The 19148-nt window shown below is 42.8% G+C and overlaps 1 protein-coding gene across 1 annotated transcript in view; it reads left to right on the top strand.

The window, feature by feature from the left end:
• Positions 1-17497, top strand: part of grik4 (glutamate receptor, ionotropic, kainate 4) — a 131261-nt gene extending 113764 nt beyond the window's left edge. Inside the window, exons 11-19 of the mRNA XM_028418966.1 lie at positions 708-911; positions 5335-5448; positions 11758-11867; positions 13055-13228; positions 13579-13744; positions 14309-14534; positions 15283-15411; positions 15492-15610; positions 17108-17497. Coding sequence (XP_028274767.1) covers positions 708-911; positions 5335-5448; positions 11758-11867; positions 13055-13228; positions 13579-13744; positions 14309-14534; positions 15283-15411; positions 15492-15610; positions 17108-17497 — 1632 coding nt within the window. The remainder of the gene's footprint in view (positions 1-707; positions 912-5334; positions 5449-11757; positions 11868-13054; positions 13229-13578; positions 13745-14308; positions 14535-15282; positions 15412-15491; positions 15611-17107) is intronic.
• Positions 17498-19148: the final 1651 nt, after the last annotated feature.

Here is a 19148-nt window from a genome sequence, read left to right as displayed (position 1 = left end):
GCCAACATGAGTTAGTTTATCTGGATTCACGAGCTGAGTGCAGGGACAGTGCAACAGCCTAGTACATAATGCTGTCTTTTCTGTGATATAGTGGTGTCTGAGCGCACCCGTTTGACAGTTGCATTATTTGAAAAATAGCACAATAAGGTTTGCTCCAAAATACATCACTGTGGGGCTCCTTAAATCGCCTCCCAGCATCAACTAAATGACAAAACAAGACATAAATAAACAGCTGAACAGAGAGTTGGTTCACTGAAAGACAGGTTGTAGTAAATAGGGGTGTGTGTGTGTGTATGTGTTTAATCGGAGAAAAGCTGCTTTTATGTCTTTATTCACTTATTTCTGGATGTAACAGATTAGAAAGTGCCTGTCCTGCGCCTGATTTTAGTGCCTGGCTGTGATTCAGATCCATATATTATATTATTATATTTTCACTCAAGGCAGTAAACCTGATATGAACCATGACCTCTAAAGGACGTATGAGATTCTTTCACCTTTCTTCCTCACAGTTTCTGTAAAGCAATCACATTCACCATTGAAGGTGGCACTCTGCTGATTTAATTTTGAACTTGCATACCATTTTAAGAGATAAAAGATGGATTTAGGATAAATTGTTGAAATGGAATCCAAAGCCAGAGGACACATTTTCATTGCTATGGACTGTATCAGTGCGATGTAACACAATGCAAACCGTGTGTGTCTTTCAGGAGAATCCATATGTGATGCTGCGGCAAAACCACCAACAACTTGAGGGAAATGATCGTTATGAGGGATTCTGTGTGGACATGCTGAAGGAGCTGGCAGATATTCTCAAGTTCAAGTATCGTATCCGGCTGGTGGGGGATGGAGTGTATGGGGTTCCTGGAGCTAATGGAACATGGACCGGTATGGTCGGAGAACTCATCTCAAGGGTATGTACTGTAAATGTGTAGCACACAGCCACCTCCTACATTCACAGATATTTATTCCAGGGGTCATGCAACTTATACATACCTTGACTGTAGGGATCTTAGTCTTGGACCTCAGAAATGGGGTCCATAGTAGTGACAGTGTCAGTAGTAAAGGTGCCAGATCAGATCCACTTTAAATCCACATTCCTGGACTGCAGCCACTATCGCTGAGCACTCCAGTCTGTTCCAGCATCTTGAGAAATTAATGTAGGCCCCTGTGTCTCCTTTAGTCCACCAGGAGCAAAAAGCTGAAATGATCACCCTGCCTGCAGGCCTCAGGGATTTGAGAGAGCTGGAGACCATGTGTTTCCAATTTTCCAATTGTTCTTTCATCCCTGGCTGGCAGCAGCAAACCTATCTCTTTAAATTAATGGAGAAATCTCTTGGGATCTACCTAAAATTGTCTCCTGATGTGTGTGTGAATTCACGTCTCATCAGGAGTATCCAAGGAGACTCAGCAACCTTGGTTGAGTTTATCGTGAATGATTGTATGAACATGTTCCTTGGTTGTTAGTCATTGGCCAACCAGAGACACCAGAAGTTGCACTTAATTCTAGACTTAAACTGCGTGTAACAAGAACTACATAACTTTCCACCTTAGGTCACTAACTTATCAGTCACCCTGCCTATACTTGCACCGTTTCACCTGTAAACAAGCCATAGGACCATATTTAATCATGTTTTTTTCTCATGTGTATATGTAAGTGCATTAAAATCTAAAATGCTTCCTCAAGGCACATACACAAACATGTTGCCCAGCTTTCATTTGGCTCACAGCTAGCTGATTTCCTTCTTGTCTTTTTTTATTCAGCAGTTGACCTTTTCAGCTCCAGCATTGTATTTTTTCAAAACAGTCACAGCTTGTTGGGGGCTTGTTTTCTGTCAGTTCCTTTCCTTAAGCCACCTAACATGATCTTAATGAACTTTTTTCCAGAATCAGTCTGTGTTGTTGGTGTTAAATTGCAGACTGAGGCTGTCTCCCAGCTATCCTGTATATATAGCTGTGAACAGTCAAATGACATCATGTAAGGCAGCTGAAGGGATGTGAGGTTGATGAAGAATCAAATGTGAGACGATGGAGTGTAAAGTAAAGATGGCCGAACCTTTTTTTAAGAGGTGATCTGTTTTAATGCTGTGGACTAATGGACGGCAAAGCCATCAAGTATGTAAAGCAAGAAGTGCCTGCTCTTGTTATTGTCACAGCCTGCCACCCCTGCTGTACGTTGCCTCTGGAAGCCCGACCTTCAGAAGCACCATGGGTTAAAGTTAACATGCGGCTCTGACAGTAGCTTGAGCTTGTGGAGTGCTAAGTTAGGAGGGGCAAGACATGCTTGAGAGGGATTTGTCATGGGACGGGGGGACATCTGGAGGGATGTTACACAGTGGATAGACTGGCTCAAGCCTGTTTGGTTAAAGGCTTAGAAAGGAGCGGGAAAGATGGCAGGGGTAAAGAAAAAATTGCCACGCCTGCAAGTTGAAAGGATGTGAAACATACACTTGGTTGCAGCGAAGGAGGACAGCCTGAGGATATCCTGGACAACAGATACCTGTGTCCCTGCCAGTGCTATTCACACTGAACAATATTCCACTGTATAGGGGTGATTAGTGTGATGGGTGTCAGACAGCCTGTGCTAACAATGTGAGGCCAGTAGGAAACCAAACCAACATATGAGAACAGTTTGTGCTTAATCCAGAGTGCTGCGTTTAGAGAACGGAGCCATGAAGCATCTCCAAAGACTCTTAAAGTCAGATGCTACATCTGAGAGCGTAATGTTTAATTCATCCGGCACATTCACAAGTTTTGCTTTGTCCTTCTACTTGGTTACCATGATATGATTGAATGCAAGTGGAAACAGGTATGATGTAATATTGAACAGCCAACATTACACTGTGCCTTTTTTAATACTAGAAGGCAAAACAGCAGCCAGGCAGAGGAATCCAGTAATCAATATTAATATTCCATTGCCACATAAATATTTCAGCGGCCGTTACAACTGTGTGTTCATTTTTCAAAGGATCAGTAACTTTCTTTGTTAAAATTGCCTGCATGGTTGTTCCCAGCGCGTTGCTTCCTTCCGGCACTGGGAGCAGGCAATCAGACTTTCAAACGATGGAGAGAAAAAAAGAGAGGAGGCTGGGGACAGCTGATGATGGAGGGTCAGAGCCTGCAGGGAGACATTAGGCCTCAGTATGGAGTGTAGGCTGGGGCAAGGCTGAAGGTTGAAATTTAGACGTAATGCGCTACATGAAGGACAGATTGCAGTTCTAAGACTGAAGTTCTCCATATTTACATCACATCAAAATGAATGTTGCTCTTTCATGTGTGCTCCTCTCCTTTCTATGACACAGTAAAACGTGTTGTGTCTGCAATGCTGCAGCAAAGCACCCCCTCTCCTCACTCTCGTCCTCCCCATTTCTCCTCGTCTCCCCAATCCTCTTAGTCCTCCTGCAGCAGACAAAGAGCAATGCATTGCTGCTTTCACTCTTTGCTCCTCTGGGAGATGAAAAATCCCTTGCAGTTGCACTTTGCTGGCCTGTATTATTAGCAAAGAGCCATCCAGCATTCAGCTACATTGACCATTTCTACTGTGTATGTGTGTGTGCGTTTCTAAGTGTGTGTTTTACCAGCCTCAGCTTTGTCAAGTGATTTGTCTTGACAGTGCTCCCTTGGCCAACCACAATGGTTATCCTGAGCTCTGTGTCCTACACACACAGCCAGTGCTGGATTATGTCAGGGTGAAAATCCCCTTGTTTCCTTCTGATCACCCCCTGAATTAGTTTGTAAGGAAGGAGCGGATAAATTCTGGTCTCAAAATTATAATTTATTAAACAATGAGGCAAATTCTGAGTCGCAGAGCTCTGGGTTGTTGCACACAAAGAACCAAACAAGAACAACACAAGAACAGGACAACCAACAAGAACAAACAACCACACAGCAACAACGAACAATGCAACAACCACTGGACATGGAATTCACACATTGATATACCCCATGGGCGTTCCTGCCTGCCGGCCCACAGGGGCATCTACCGCCCCCCTGCAGACCCTGGTTCATACAGCAACTAGACCATTAGTGTTTACTGCCAAATAAGGTAAAACTTCAATTCCTCAAATCTCATAGGTTGTGAGTCCAATCTGGGGGTGACCATAAAACTGGGTACTCAGGAGAAAAACACATTCCTTTAGAATCTGGCTTTTATCAGGTCAAAGGTGCTGCTGTCCTTAGTCTAAATTTATGACCATCTCGTACCAACCGGAGCTCTCTCCAGAGAGCAGAAAAACAACTGATCTCATCTGCCACAGCCTGAATTGCAGAAAACAACGTTATATGACACACTATGAAATTACTTATTAATACATTCAGTATCCTCAAATTACTTTGATTTTCTATAAAACTTCCTAACACATAAACACTTATGAAAATCACATTATTAAGCGATAAACACATATAAACATGAATACTTATATATCTGAACACACTGCATGTTAACACCATGCAGAATAAATTCTTTCACCCAACAATTATCCTCACCACAGATAGTGCTATTGGTGGACAAAGAGGCTATGGTACACAAAAGGGCATTATTAGGGAATTAGCAACCAGTGGCCCACTTCTTATGTCATCCTCATCTTCTGTTCAAGTGCACATATTATTGGTAATGTTACAAACCTTATGTCATTTCTCAGAGCTGTGTGCAGTATGCCGCTGGGTTTGTGTTTCATGTGCAATAGCCACAAAGATCCACAGTGCATTAGTGTCACAATAAAGGCTCTGCAGTTGTGAGATGGCTATGTTTTCTTTGTGCTATTCTTTTCTATTAGCCTCTGAAGGCCCAAGTGAGTCCCCATTAGGAGTTGGAGGGGATGGTGGGAGTGGAGGACACACATGAGTTTGACTCGCTTTCCTCTTCTGTGTTGGACCATTGTTATTTAGTTTGCTGTTTAGAGTTATATTGTGATATTTAGCTGTGTTGTCTTATGCGAAAAGGTAGTAACCTCAGCACCCAGAATGCACTTGGCTCACTGCCTTCTTAGCTTGTTGATTCTTAAAGCAACCAATTAGACTTGTCTGTCACTATCACTTTACTCTACATCTGTTTCAGCTATGGTTATTTTTTCCAGTGCACTAATTCATTGCTTGTGGGTAGTGCATAACTCTCAGTAGTTGTTGTCTCTGCTTCAAATAAGCCTATTTCTTCTCACTGAGTTTAGCTTGTATGAGTAGCCCCCAGTGTTAAGCCATGGATTCCAGCACATTTAACATCACTCATTGAACTTTTGCTGATGAAGTGATGCTGTATGATGAATATCACACATTTTTGTCTGTTGTTTTTTTTATTTTGTATTTGCTTCCTTGTGATACTACTTACCCTCTGTGTTTCAGAAAGCTGACCTCGCGGTCGCAGGCCTGACCATCACAGCAGAGCGTGAAAAGGTGATTGACTTCTCCAAGCCTTTCATGACTCTTGGTATCAGCATCATGTACCGCGTACACCTGGTAAGTTACCTCCCCGAGTTCTCCCACATGCACTCTAACCACAGCACAGCCTCTTACACAGCTTGCAGAAATACCACAGCTGGCTGCCAGCCATGTCTAATGGCTGCAAAAGAACCACTCTCCCGTCTGCTCTGTCTCTCTCTTAGCCTGTCTAAATCCTTTTGCAACTTCTCCTCTTTAGCACCTTATCACCTTCTTTACCTCACAGCTCTCTCCTCTCTCCTTTATCCAAATATTTTCACGGCTCTACCATCCTCTTTCCGTCTCTCATTTCCTCAACTTTCTTAACAGTGTCCATTTTTTTTCACTTCTCCTGTGTTCACTTATATCCTCCTTCTGGTGCTGCAGCCCTCCATTCTGTTAGCACCAGATGGCTTGTTTTATGGTGTGAACTTCCTGATGAATGTTGCAGTTTCACAGTTGTTTTCTGTTTGCTCTTTGATTAGGCTTTGCCATCGTATTCACACAAGCAATGCCCTCCATGCTCCGCTGAGAGCAAGTCCAAGCAAGAAACAGTGAAACAGCAGCAGTGCAGGTGGAAATGAGCCAGTGTTTGCCAAGTCAGTGGCCCATTAATCATCAGTCCTCCCCCAAAACCCAAGGTGACACAGCAGGGCCCAGTATGGCATTGGCCACAGTCCGTACTGAGGTGTTCTGGCATGTGCACAGGCTAACATTAGAGCAGTGTCCCACAGGGGCATTTACACACATTCCTATTCCATCTTGCTCCTGTCTGCACTCCTTGTAAACCTCTCTCTCTCCTTCTCACCCTCCCATAGCCTGTGCACAGTACCAATAGGTGTAGCAAGAGGGACTCAATTGACTGCCAACAGTTGGAGAGAATCAATCGATGCTCACAGCAGGTGCAGTGTTAAATGGGCTGCTGGGCAGCGTGTGACCTCTGAAGTGGCAGGCAGGCAGGCGGGTGGCAGCACAAGGAGATGATATGGAGCTGATGTCCCACAGGGCTGTCACACAGAGTCAAAGAGTTGAATTAGCGCAGACACGACCTAGTTGGTGCCAATGTCCTGGGTAAGAGGTCAATAGGAGAGGAATTGAGCAGTTATTATTGAGATATGATAAATGGACTTTGAAAGAGTAAATACACGTGAGAAAGGTTAGTAGTAGAGCAGGTGTGGACTCTCTCTCTCTCTCTCTCTCTCTCTGTTCCTCATTTGCTCTCTTTACTTCCCCTTTACCTCTTGGTATTTTGTTAGATCTGATTCTTAGCGGTCCCTCAGCATGCCCTAACGTTCGATATTTGAATTTCTGTGACTGCACTTGTTTAGTTCTAATCCACTGACTATTGATCTGAGGCACAGTGATTTCTACAAGGGGGTCTGCTGCTTATTTCAAACTTTAAATGAAAATTTCACTCTAATCAATAAGAATGGAGAATGCAATGAAATAACGGTGCCTGTTGGGTATTAATTACCTTCAGACCGTCAGCCATTTAATATCCATTTCGCCTCTGTGTCAATATGTATGGCATGTCTGTCTCCTGTCTCTCCACACACACACACATATCTCACAATCTTTTTAGACAGATTTGAACCAAAGCTCCACGAGTTCCTCTACTATAAACCTGAGTGGTGAGAACAGCCACAAAATACCTGATTTTGTGTTAGCAAGTTACATTACACTAAAGGACAGAGCTGCTGATGGCTACTCTACTACTTGGCTGAGTTCACCTGATTTGTCCGCAGAATTGTGCTATATACTGTCTTTCACCAGAAGCTGTTACATATATATCACTGCTGAGATCAGAGTTATGAAGTCAGACACTGCCTAAAGCTCCTGTCAATCATCATCATCATCATCATCATCATCATCTGTACAACAAAAAGCCATATGCTGGATCCCAAAGTTCCAGCAGTCTTTCTGTGCCCAGCCCATCATTTAATCACTTAAGCCTTTAATTTGGGGACTGTTTATATAAGAGAAAGAGAGAGTGGTTCTTAATTATGAAATAGGCGTTAATTAGGGGTGTGTGTGTGTGAGCTGTGTCAGATTCAGCAGCTGCCCTGAGGGTAGAGCGTGACATAACAAGCTTTATTGACTCCCCAGCCACACACGTCCAAAATCACTCAAACACACACGCACACCCCTGCTCATGGATACACGCCCACATGGTTTCACAGACTTGCAGTACAAAAAAACAGCAATGCACAGTTGCAGGCATGTACAAATTACCCAGACATAAAGCCAGACAACCTGGTAAGCCCAGAAGGGAGCAGTACATTGTTATGAAAGTGACCCCATGACCTCCACCAAATCAACGGCTCTCCACAGATTGCCCCTGCAGCCGTCGCAGCAGCCCTAACAGCTGACAGCATCTGCTCTGACACAATTATAAATGCGCGCACTTTCAAAGAGCCCAGAATGAAAAGACAGAAGGTGGGAGACACAGTACACAGTAGCCACGACTACATAAAAGAGAATGAGCAAGACATCGGTAGAAAGGAAAGCAGAAAGGGTGGAGAGAAGATGGGAGAAATGAGAGCAGAGAAGTGAGCAGGAGAGTTAAAATGACAATAGGAAGTCTCCTTCAGTGAGTCAGTATCCAGGCAGGCAGCCTCAAGGGGCAACAGTGTGGTATGAATACCAAGAAGCAGGATGACTAGGTGAAATCCTTGACTGGATAACCTCACCAGCTCCTTCAGCCACCCTTCTGGCATGCAGGCGATCCCCCAAGAGAAACAGGGGAGGGACAGTGAGAAGTTGAATAAGGGCAGTGCAAGGTAAAATGAATGAACATTTCATCTGTGCCCTTAGAGGAGGAAGGGACATACACACACAGAGGCAGCAGTTCTGCACTCTTTTATTTGTTAAACTGTACTCATAAAAACATCTGCAATCTTTTACATCTCTTCATTTGGCTTTTATCCTCTTATCATATTAATGTAACTGTAAACCTGTAGACCATGACTGTTATTGTCCACATTAATATATGTTTTCTTTTGGCATTGGAAATATTTACACTCGGAAGTGAAGAGAAGAAAAACTTCTCTTTCGAGCATAAATATCTCCCATTAGCAATGGTCACTGCATTTTCCTCAGTCAACCTACCTGCTGCCCTGGTGCTTTCTAACCGTGCTCCCTATGCACTGTGCTGCCCAGGCACGTTCTGTATTTGCCCTGCTGAGGATGACTGACAGCTTAGACAGCCGCTGACAATATTTGAAACACAGGCACACACACAAACACAAAGCTGCTGACAGTCTGTCTTGCACACACAGACTCGCCATTCTATGAGAGCACTGTTTAAATAATAATCCCAGGACATTTGGGTAGACTAGGAGGAACTACTGCTTTATTTAATTGTAATTGTAATTCTTTGCTCAATGCTCAATTCTCAAGTCAATACATCAGCCACTGATGGATGAATTACTAAATGCACTCAATATTTGCATGCAGAAGTTGTTTTCTGAATCAATTAATGAATGAATCAGAAGTAAGTGCCTGTGAAGGGCAGATGCACTGTTACATCACAGGAAACAGGAGTCAGCCTGCCCTATGAGCCACCTCAAACAATGCTTCAGCAGTGCCCTGGCTTACCAAGCCGTGGCAAAAGCAACGTTAATCTCAGGGGGGCTGAACAGCAAGCTGTACATAAAACACTGACATGTTGCCATCATAAAGCACTCATGGTTAGCTTGTTGCTGATTTGTTTGGAGTTACATTAGTAAAGTGGATTTCTTTTTGCAGCAAGCTGTTCAGTGGTAGGTGACATTTCAATAATTCTTGAATAGTCTCATTTCTAGAGCTGAAGTCATTCTTTGGTTTGTTATGCATACAGCTTAAAAAATGTTAGTCTGTATATTTCCTTAAAGGTCATTGTATAAACGTTGGAAATATGCACACAGAATCCATGCAGGTCCTACTTTGAATCTTTGAAATTTTTATTAATGTGTCTATTGCCGCCTAACCATGAATACTTTACTGAATAACTGCTAAAAACTTTGCCCTAGAGTCTTACAATAAATATATATGCAAGCACCAAAGTCAAGATTTCTGAACAACTCCCACTGTTTTCCTGTCATTGCACCCTTTGTCTCTTCCTACCTGTCTCTATTTCTGAGTCGCTCTTCTGCACCGTCTCTTTTTCACCATCTGTATGCATGAGGGTCCTGCAGTCTATGCAGTTCTCTTCATCTTAATAATAGCACCTTGGTGGAAACTTAAAGATGTGGGCACACAGGGCCAGCAGTTCACAATACGCTAGTTCAGCATGCACCAAACTGTCCCAACAAACAGGAGGGCTCACATCAGCGCGTACTGTTGTTCCCCCAATAATGTCAGTGCCAACGAGAGGCAGCTTGGCTCACTGTGTGTGAGCACTCTAACTCTACTGTTCTATCTTCAGACTGCAATCATCATCATCATCATAAGCAATTACACTCTATATATAGACTGACATACATTATGACTGGAAGACCGATTTGAAACTTGCTAAAAATTCTCCTCTAGTTTTCTGCACCACCCCTGTTTTACTCAGTCGGGTTAATATCCAAGTGATTACAGACGCATTAATGAATTTTCATCTCTGTTCAACTCTAAATGGGGATTCGTTTATCATAACAAATGCCCACCAAAATAATTCGCTTCAAATTTAATTTTGGAGTGCCTCAGAAATGTATTACTGCAGCGATTTGGCATGCGTGAGGTCTCCCAGGAGTACCTAATCGAGTATTTTTTCATAAAAGCAATTTGGGCTTGTACAGGTGGGCTCAGCGGGGCTGCCTGTTGACACAGAAATGGAAGATAAGGACTAAGCATGTCCCTTTCATAACACTCGGACAGTTGGCTGTTTGATCACCTTCACTATCTAACTGTCCTGCAAGCCCTGACAACCACCTCCATTTCATAGTCATTAACAGATGGTGGACGTGCGTCTGTGTGTAAATGGCTAATGTTCCCCTGCTGCCGTTCAGTCAGAGAGGCTGTGAGTTCCACATAAGAAATATGAGCATGCACAAACGTGTGCATAAATAAGCACCCACCATCACACTCACACTGGTCCATCAGTAATTGGTTTTCTTTAGAGGACAATAGCTGTTGGTGCTGGATAATGAAACATTACAAATTAGCCCCTATATTCCCATTGGTCTGCCAACCTTATTTCAGCCACTTACCAATGCAAACTGATACATAACAGTGGTTGGCTGCTTTTTTTTTATTTTTTTTTGCCCAAGCCACAGCTATTAATCTCTTTGCCTTATTTTCCTCTGAGCTGGGACACTGTGCAATCCCAGTCATACTGGAAGTCAACTATAGGTCACAGAAATGAATTTGTGTTTAATGTAGCTGTAATGGGTTAGTTGCTTATTCGACCTTTTTCTTTCTACTGCACACCAACTGGAGGTGAGTGCAAATAGCAGCTGTTGTATTTTAATAACTGTGGCCACTAGTCATTATTGTCAGGGCCCGAGCACCAAGTGGTGCAAGAGCCCTATTGGAACCCACAAAAAAAACTCACCAAACTTGATATCCATAATTGTTTGCCTGAAAAAGCGCCAACCACTGGCTCTACAAACTGTCATGTTATAGCATACTGTTGCTATCTACTCACACATGCTTCATCTAATTCACTTGAAATGTAGTGTGTCACAACACTTGTTCAAGATTCTGAACAAAACTGTTATGGTTTTAACGGGGCGTGGCTTCAAAATGTGAGTTACTGTATCTAACTTTATTGCAAAAGCATAACATTGACCAATTAAGTGGAAAATATTGCCAATCAATATCTGTATTTGTGTTTCTGTTGCCAGAATCTCCAAAATAAAACCTCTTATCTGTGTTGTTGTATCAGTATCCAGCCCTGTGTGCCACTCTGTTGACAATTCATGGAAGACTGAGTTTGTGCTTTCATACAATGTTGATCTGAATGTTTACATGCAAATGAGATTCATATAATTATACTGCTATCAGTTTAGGACAGGAAAATCTACGCTTATCACATCAAAATCCCTTTATTTACTGTCACAGTCACCTTTTTCATCTTCTCCAAATTACACAGGCGGCAGTACATGTTGGTTAACAGGCCAAATTGGGCTGAGGCAAAGGAATCAACACTGTGTTTCAGCCACATTTCTGTTTTAATTAATCATGGCACTGGTGTGGAGGTGATGTTATGAACTGTTTTCTTGTGTGCTAATGAGTTTATTGTCACCTCAACAAGCAAGTATCAAACATCTCACCTCACCCTTCAAAACATTTTTTTATTTTATTTTATTTTATTTTTGGCCTGGCTTGTACTGTTTGAAAATGGAATCTAACCACACTGTGTGGTGTTTTGTTGTGTTTCAGGGACGCCGGCCAGGATACTTCTCCTTCCTTGATCCCTTCTCCCCTGGTGTCTGGCTCTTCATGCTTTTGGCCTATTTGGCTGTCAGCTGTGTTCTCTTTTTGGTAGCCAGGTAAAGAGCTCACCCATAAGATACAGTGCACAAATATAAGAAAGCACAAACGAATCAAAGAACAGCTGCAGAGAGTAAAAGCACAAAAAGGTTTGTTTGGGTGATCTAAGGAGGAGGAAACAGGTGTCTGTTCTCGCTTTTCTTCAGTTTTTGCAGCTGATTTTGCACATCACAGTGACAGAAACATTCTCCTCCCAGTAGAGGGTCTCCAGCGTCACACTGCCCCCTGCTGGTCATGAAGGGAGCTAAGACGACTGCTTCTGAAAAATCTTCATGGCTTAGCACTACAGACAAGTTATTGTGTCATTTTAGGAAAGCACTTTAATGCCAAAAATGTAAATCATCTTATGTAACACTTTTAAATTTTAGATTCCAGACAACAAAATTTGTGTTATGTCTCTCCCTGTGGCTTGCTAAGAATGTTCTCATTGTAATCAAAGCAAGAATCTTAAATAATCTGTATTATCAGTGACTCCTCTGGTCTGTTGGCTTCTTGTAATCTTGGTCCCTAAAATTACATAACAAAATTACACTTTGCTTTGTGGTAGAGCTGTGGGCTCAAGGTTCTTTGGTAGTTGCGTGATGGTTCTAAACTAGGTGAACAAGCAGTAGATGAGTTCAGATCTGCCTTCCTGAATGGCATCCATCACCACAGTGGACTTTCCGTTTCAATTACTTGGAACCAGGCTTCAGACTTTGTGCATAATGACTCAAAGAGGCATGTAATGAGAACTCATCTCCTTATTAGTCCATAAACCCATCAGTCCTTTTCTCAGTCTGTTAAATATCTCTGTCCCATATTCTTTGTTTTAAAGATTTTGGAGAAATAATACTCTTATTTCAAGAGATACATCAGATGTGATTTAAAACCAGCTCTTAACAGAGTCGTCACATACCTTCAGTTCTAAGCAGCAGCAACATCTGATAACTACACTGCCTACATCTTCACAGTTTAAATAGACAGCATTAGGGGAGTGAAAATCAGGTTGTTTCTGTCTCCAGAGAGCCAAGGTGACTTTGTGCTCAGTTGACTGTTGGAGTTGTTTTGCTCCTCCATTTCCCTCACTCCCTGCCTCTTGAGTTTAGCTCTTTTCAGAATACTAAATCCAGCTTTCATTCCCACTCTTGTTAGTCATTTCCCTCCTGACTCTCTCTGTTGTGTAACCACATTGTCTCACTCTCCCCAGATTGACACCGTATGAGTGGTACAATCCCCACCCTTGTCTAAAGGGACGTTGTAACCTGCTGATCAACCAGTACTCACTTGGCAACAGTTTCTGGTTCCCAGTTGGCGGCTTCATGCAGCAAGGATCCACCATTGCTCCCAGAGCTCTGTCTACACGTTGTGTCAGTGGAGTGTGGTTAGTATTCACTGCAGAGACACATGCATGTTTTTCTGCCTGCTCTGTTCTAACTGTGTGCAGCTTCCTCCCACATGAAATGCATCTCATCTTTGGAGCTATAGTGACACATGAGATCATCAGACTTCATCCAAACCAAGCATGCCACCTGCCTCCATACTCACCTTCCCATTCATCCATCCAACACATCATCCACTGAAAATTCAGTTGTTCCGTCTCCTCTCAGGTGCACGGTTATTTTAATCCTCCCACACTTTCACCCATATAATCTGTCTTCATACATCAGCCCTCCATTTACATACATTTATGGGTGAATACATCTGCTCTTGTCCTCTGCCTTTTCTACACAGGTGGGCCTTCACATTAATCATCATCTCATCCTACACCGCCAACCTGGCTGCCTTCCTAACAGTGCAGAGGATGGAGGTGCCAATAGAGTCAGTGGATGACCTGGCAGATCAGACGGCGATAGAATACGGTACCATGCACGGAGGATCAACTATGACCTTCTTCCAGGTCTGAGGTTATGCACATCGCTGTACATGATGCGTTGTTTATACTCTTCAGTCTCGCATACATACATAAGCACAGACTCACCTCAGAGCCTGTTTCGATCAATGGGTCGTCAGTGATGTTATCCTCTTCATCACGTCTTGTCCTTCCTGTCTTCCTCATCTAACCACAGGTTTTATCTGTTTCCTGTCTGTTCTTTGCCACAACCATTCAATATCCTTCTCCTCAGGGAGATGGGCACTGTCCAGGTCCCACACTATCCTCTTTTATCTTCTCAAGATTTGACCTCAGAAGGAAAGAGACAGAGACAGTGAGAAACAAAGAAATGTGTTACAGGGGAGGGAGACAGTGAAGGATTATATTAGGCAAAGGGAAAGCCTTGAATTCCTTGCTGCTTTTCTTTCCACTTGCCCTTGAATAACTCAGTGAAGACAGGTGGCGATGTTTGACATTTCTGTTCTGAACTCTGTGGCTACTCAATGAAAGAAGTGTACTAAAGAAAAAAACATGTTTCTTCAGCTGACAACTGGCATTGTTGTGATTGTGTTTCTGGTCATTTCTGTGCAGAATTCTCGCTACCAGACCTACCAGCGAATGTGGAACTTCATGCACTCAAAGCAGCCAAGCGTGTTTGTGAAGAGCACAGAGGAGGGGATCGCCCGAGTCCTTAACTCTAACTATGCCTACTTGCTAGAGAGCACCATGAATGAGTACTACCGCCAGAGAAACTGCAACCTGACTCAGATCGGTGGACTGCTTGACACCAAAGGCTACGGCATCGGCATGCCAGTGGGTGAGTGGAGATTTAGCTTTCAAATCTCCACTCGCAAAGTCAGAAGACAGTTAATTAGTGAAGCAGAAGGGGAAGGAAGTTCAGTATAACATAGACATCAGAAGAGAGAGCTGGTGGTTTTACTTACTATTTTCTGTATAATTCTTAGTGAAGTCAAACAGGGGAATGAAGAGCAGGGCCGTTAGTTGGAGGATACACCGTAAATGTCACAATAGAGAGTTAAATTGAAAAGCAAAGCCTCAGCAAAGCCAAACTATTAGCAGTTATCATGGGGCACAATGATGCAAAAAGGGAGAAACTAGACGAACCTGAGTTTAATAGAGCAAGAGAGTTTCCATGCTGTGAAGGGAGAACTGAGACACGAGAAAGAGAATTTGAAAAATTGTTCCTGTTGAATGTGAGCCTGTTTCTGTACAACTCTCTTGCTACTCTGAGAGAATAAACACAGGGTTTACATATACTTTGATCTCAAGTTGAGTCAAACTGCAGACAGAGGGGAAAAACACTCCTTAAAGTAAACAAGATTAATTTCAATCGTTTGATGTTTCAAGGGTAGATAAACCCACTCTTTATTGAAAGATGTTCCATACCACATACTGTGCTGTGACCTATACAACAAAATCGGTCTCTTATAAAACTGCCTGATGGTGTGACATAGTTTCAAGTGCAGTAAGTGTAGGTGTTTTTGTCTTTCAGGATAGAACCTTTATGTGCACCAGCGTGAGCTCAGCCTCTCTCTCTTTTACAGGCTCAGTGTACCGTGACGAGTTCGACCTCGCAATCCTCAAACTGCAGGAGGACAATCGTTTAGAGATCCTCAAGAGGAAGTGGTGGGATGGTGGAAAGTGTCCGAAGGAGGAGGACCACCGTGCCAAAGGTCGGCCTCTAGTTTCATTCTCACCGTGTGTGATCATCAGCCTCTGATTTCTCTTACTGTATGTTGACACCGTTCTGCAGGTCTGGGTATGGAGAACATCGGCGGTATCTTCGTGGTGTTAGTGTGTGGCCTGCTGGTGGCTATCTTCATGGCGGTGCTGGAGTTTGTCTGGATGTTAAGACAGGCACCAGGAAATGAGGTGAGAGAGGGCTATCTAACCTGCATCTGTTTTGTCTCCCTCTCCCCTCCCTGGCAGCCTCCCCCTTGTGGAGCTGCTAGGTTGTCCCACAGTACGCTGCTTTGACAGGCAGTGTAGTGTTGCCTTCTACTTGTTATTCTTCTGGGTTCCACTTGACATAGCCTCCTTGCTTCATCTAGCCATTGAGGCAGAAACAGCACAAAGATATACCTCACTTTTACCTTACTCAGAATATATATACAAATGTATTTATAACATTAGAGTAGCCGAACATATTACTTAAAATATACATGATGTATGAGCTAAACTCATGAATGTAGTTAGATATTTTTGGTGGTTAATACATGTTTATCGGGTGCTGCTTCTACCAGTGATTTTAGCTTTTTTATCCTAGCCTTAACCCACACATCACAATTTGATTTGAAGTTCCCATGAAACAGCAAGCAGTGCTATTTGTTTAAAGCTTGGTCTACCCTGATTAGTCAACTCCAGCAGCAGAGGGAGAGAAAATTTCAAAAAGGAATTCATTGGTTGCAAAAATTACTGTACTCACTGATCAGCATTTTTAGTGTTTGCTAGAAAACTTTCAGTTTTCACACTGGGTGAGATACAGGTGCACAAGTGATGTATAGTGCCAGACATATCATATAACAGCACTTTCATGGGAACATTAACAGATTGCCTTGGGTTGTGCTCATTCATTCTATCAGGCGGTGAATGATGGACAGTGATAGCAGTCAATGACACATTTCTACTTTTTTCTCTGTGAAAACTGATTGACACTGGTAGTAGCCTGTCAGTATTATAATCCTATACATATACATTTTAATGTAACTTCATCTGGAGTGACGACTATCAGCAATAAGCATAGTTTGACCAGGCGCCTTGCAATCTTTTTAATACAAACAATGGCCAGTTCAGTGTGCAGTACAGCAGCTCTGCTGTGCTATTTTTTGACTAATTATAGAAAGCTGTGCATGCAGTGATATAATTATTCCTGATGTGATTCATTTAAGAGATACTTGATACTTGTCTGGCCTCCACACTGTGATTTTAATTCAATAAACATTCAGAATGTGAAAGTCAAAAACCAACTCATGTGATTTCTTCTGCCTGAGCATCACAGATTGATGTTTCACACCAACTTGTGAACCCTGTGTGTGTGTCTGTGTGTGTGTATATATGTATGCATTATGTGAGTTTGTATAGCTGTTACTGTGCTCATGTACAGCATGTGTGGATGGATTATTAGCATTCAACATTCCATATGTGCTGTATATGTGTCCTTATTTTTGCTGCTGGTTGTTTTGTCGGCCATCTCTGTGTTGTGCATTGATCAGAGAAGTAACTGTGATATGTATGTGTGTCTGTGATGTCCATCAGTCTGTCCTGATACAGTCTGCCAGTCAGTGAGTTGTATGGCATCTCTCCCTTTCTTTCTCTCCCTCTCTTATCCCCCTCTGCCCTGTTTTTTTCTCCCTGTTTGTGTGCTTGCAGCAGTCAGTGTGCGAGGAGATGCTGCGGGAGCTCCAGGGGATCGTTCTGTGCCGCGACAGCTTGCAGGTGAGGCGCCGACGGGCGGCGTCAATGTTGCGGCCGCGGCCATTACCCTTGGAGGAACGTCGGGCGCGAGCTGCTGCTGTCAGCCTCAGCAACGGTAAGCTGTGCGGGGGCACCGGACTGCCTGAACCCCTCTCACACAGACTGGCGCAGGAAGCTGCCCTGGTTGCGAGGGGGTGCAGCCACATCCGCATTTGCCCTGAGTGTCGACGCTTCCAGGGACTGAGGATGCGTCCTGCAGGGGCCACTGGGGCCCTCCCATCTCCAACACACAGTGAGGAAAGCATAGAGTGGGACAAGACCACAAATAGTAGTGAACCTGAATAACACCTGGTGATTCCAGCAGGACTGACTTTTCCAGCAGCCAACTCCTTTCTTTCCAGGGATCATAGGTCATGTGGTGTTTTGATTCAACCATTTGGAGTGTGTTCTCAAAGGACAGGATGATACCATGGGCTTCAGCTGTCAGTTTTTGGAATCTCCTTGGGTGAATTTTTTCCTTGGTCCATAGGAAAAACTGATGGGTCTGTCTCATTGTGGTCTGTCCCTGTTGGCCTTCTGTACTGTGTAAAACAGGACGGACAAAAACAGCTTTGGGGCATTTGTACTATGCAGTATTTCCAATCATTTATCATTGTGCTGTTTCTTTTTTCCTTTTTAAATTATTTCTGTCCGCTGTTGGATTATCAGTACTGATTATTGTTATTCTATTGTTAAAAAAAAAACTTTAAACAAGTTCCTTTTTTATCTGACAATTTACTGTACGGGACATATATTGCCTCTGGAGAGCTGCAAAGATGAACAGACTAATGCAAGGTCATCCTTCAAAATCCTTTTATTTTGAAAGTGCCAAATACCTTGTGGCTGAAGAAAGCACCACGGCCTTGAGAAGACAACAAACTCCTGAACCTAAAAAAAAAAAAAACAAACACACTGATTTCTTTTTTAGTAGTGATATTCTATTAAAAAAATGTTTTAACTGTTGGTATCTCTGAAAGACAGCGATGCATGTCCAGCGGTGTTGGCGGTGCTGATGGAGTGATTCATTGCAAAATGGTGAGAGAGTGATTTCCTGTTTGTAAACATGATGGCTACAACACACACAACACACACACGCCTCCACAAAGACATCCATTGATTTCCTTCTTCCTGTGTGTCTTACCTCTGTCCTCTAGCTCTCCTTCATTTTTAAGGCTTACTGTCTTAACAGTGTCTTATTTAGAAACGTATACACAGCGTATGTCCTGTGCACAGCATACAGTGTATTTTTGCTACATTTCCAGGCATGATTCAGATGTCAGAAAGATGAGCCTGAATTGAAACCCAGCATATATTAGAACCACCCAAAATCATAAAGTTCACAGAAAAGTAAAGGGATTTTTATCAGCAGTTGACTTGAGTTCTTCTAAATGTCAGGGCAGTAAAAGTTTTATTCAATTTGATGTTTTACACACTGAGCAGTATTTTAGTTCAGATCAGCTTAGATATGCTCTAACATTGCATTTTTTTTTTTTCAAAAATCCAAACCACACTTTGAATGTATTGAATGGAAAAGCTGCAGAAAAAAATCTTGTAATTATTAAATGAATAATTGTCCTTATTTGCTTTATATCATCTGCAAGTGAAACAATGACAAGTAACCACCAGCAACAAGCTTTTTAAAGTACTTTCTTCACAGACGCATGACTCTTTCCAGCCTGTTACATAGAGAGAATTGGTGGCCATCCACCTGTCTGCACCACCTCATGCTTATCTTGGATGTGTCCACTATTTTAAATCTTGCCATCAGGCTCTGTCAATCACAAAAACTGGGCCACAGTGAGTTGTTGAAGGTAGAGTGGCAGCAAATCTTGTACTTGTATTAGCTACATTCACTCTCTGTATTCTGTGCTTACTAAATCCCTCCATGAGCTCTTTTAAACCTAAGAGAGGAATTATTGTTACTGATTATTCACAATATTAAAATGTCTAACATATC

The sequence above is a fragment of the Parambassis ranga genome, chromosome 13 (assembly GCF_900634625.1).
Source record: "Parambassis ranga chromosome 13, fParRan2.1, whole genome shotgun sequence".
Lineage (NCBI taxonomy): Eukaryota > Metazoa > Chordata > Actinopteri > Ambassidae > Parambassis > Parambassis ranga.
The sequence above is the reverse complement of the archived record's forward strand: the minus strand, read 5'-3'. Positions and strand labels throughout refer to the sequence as shown.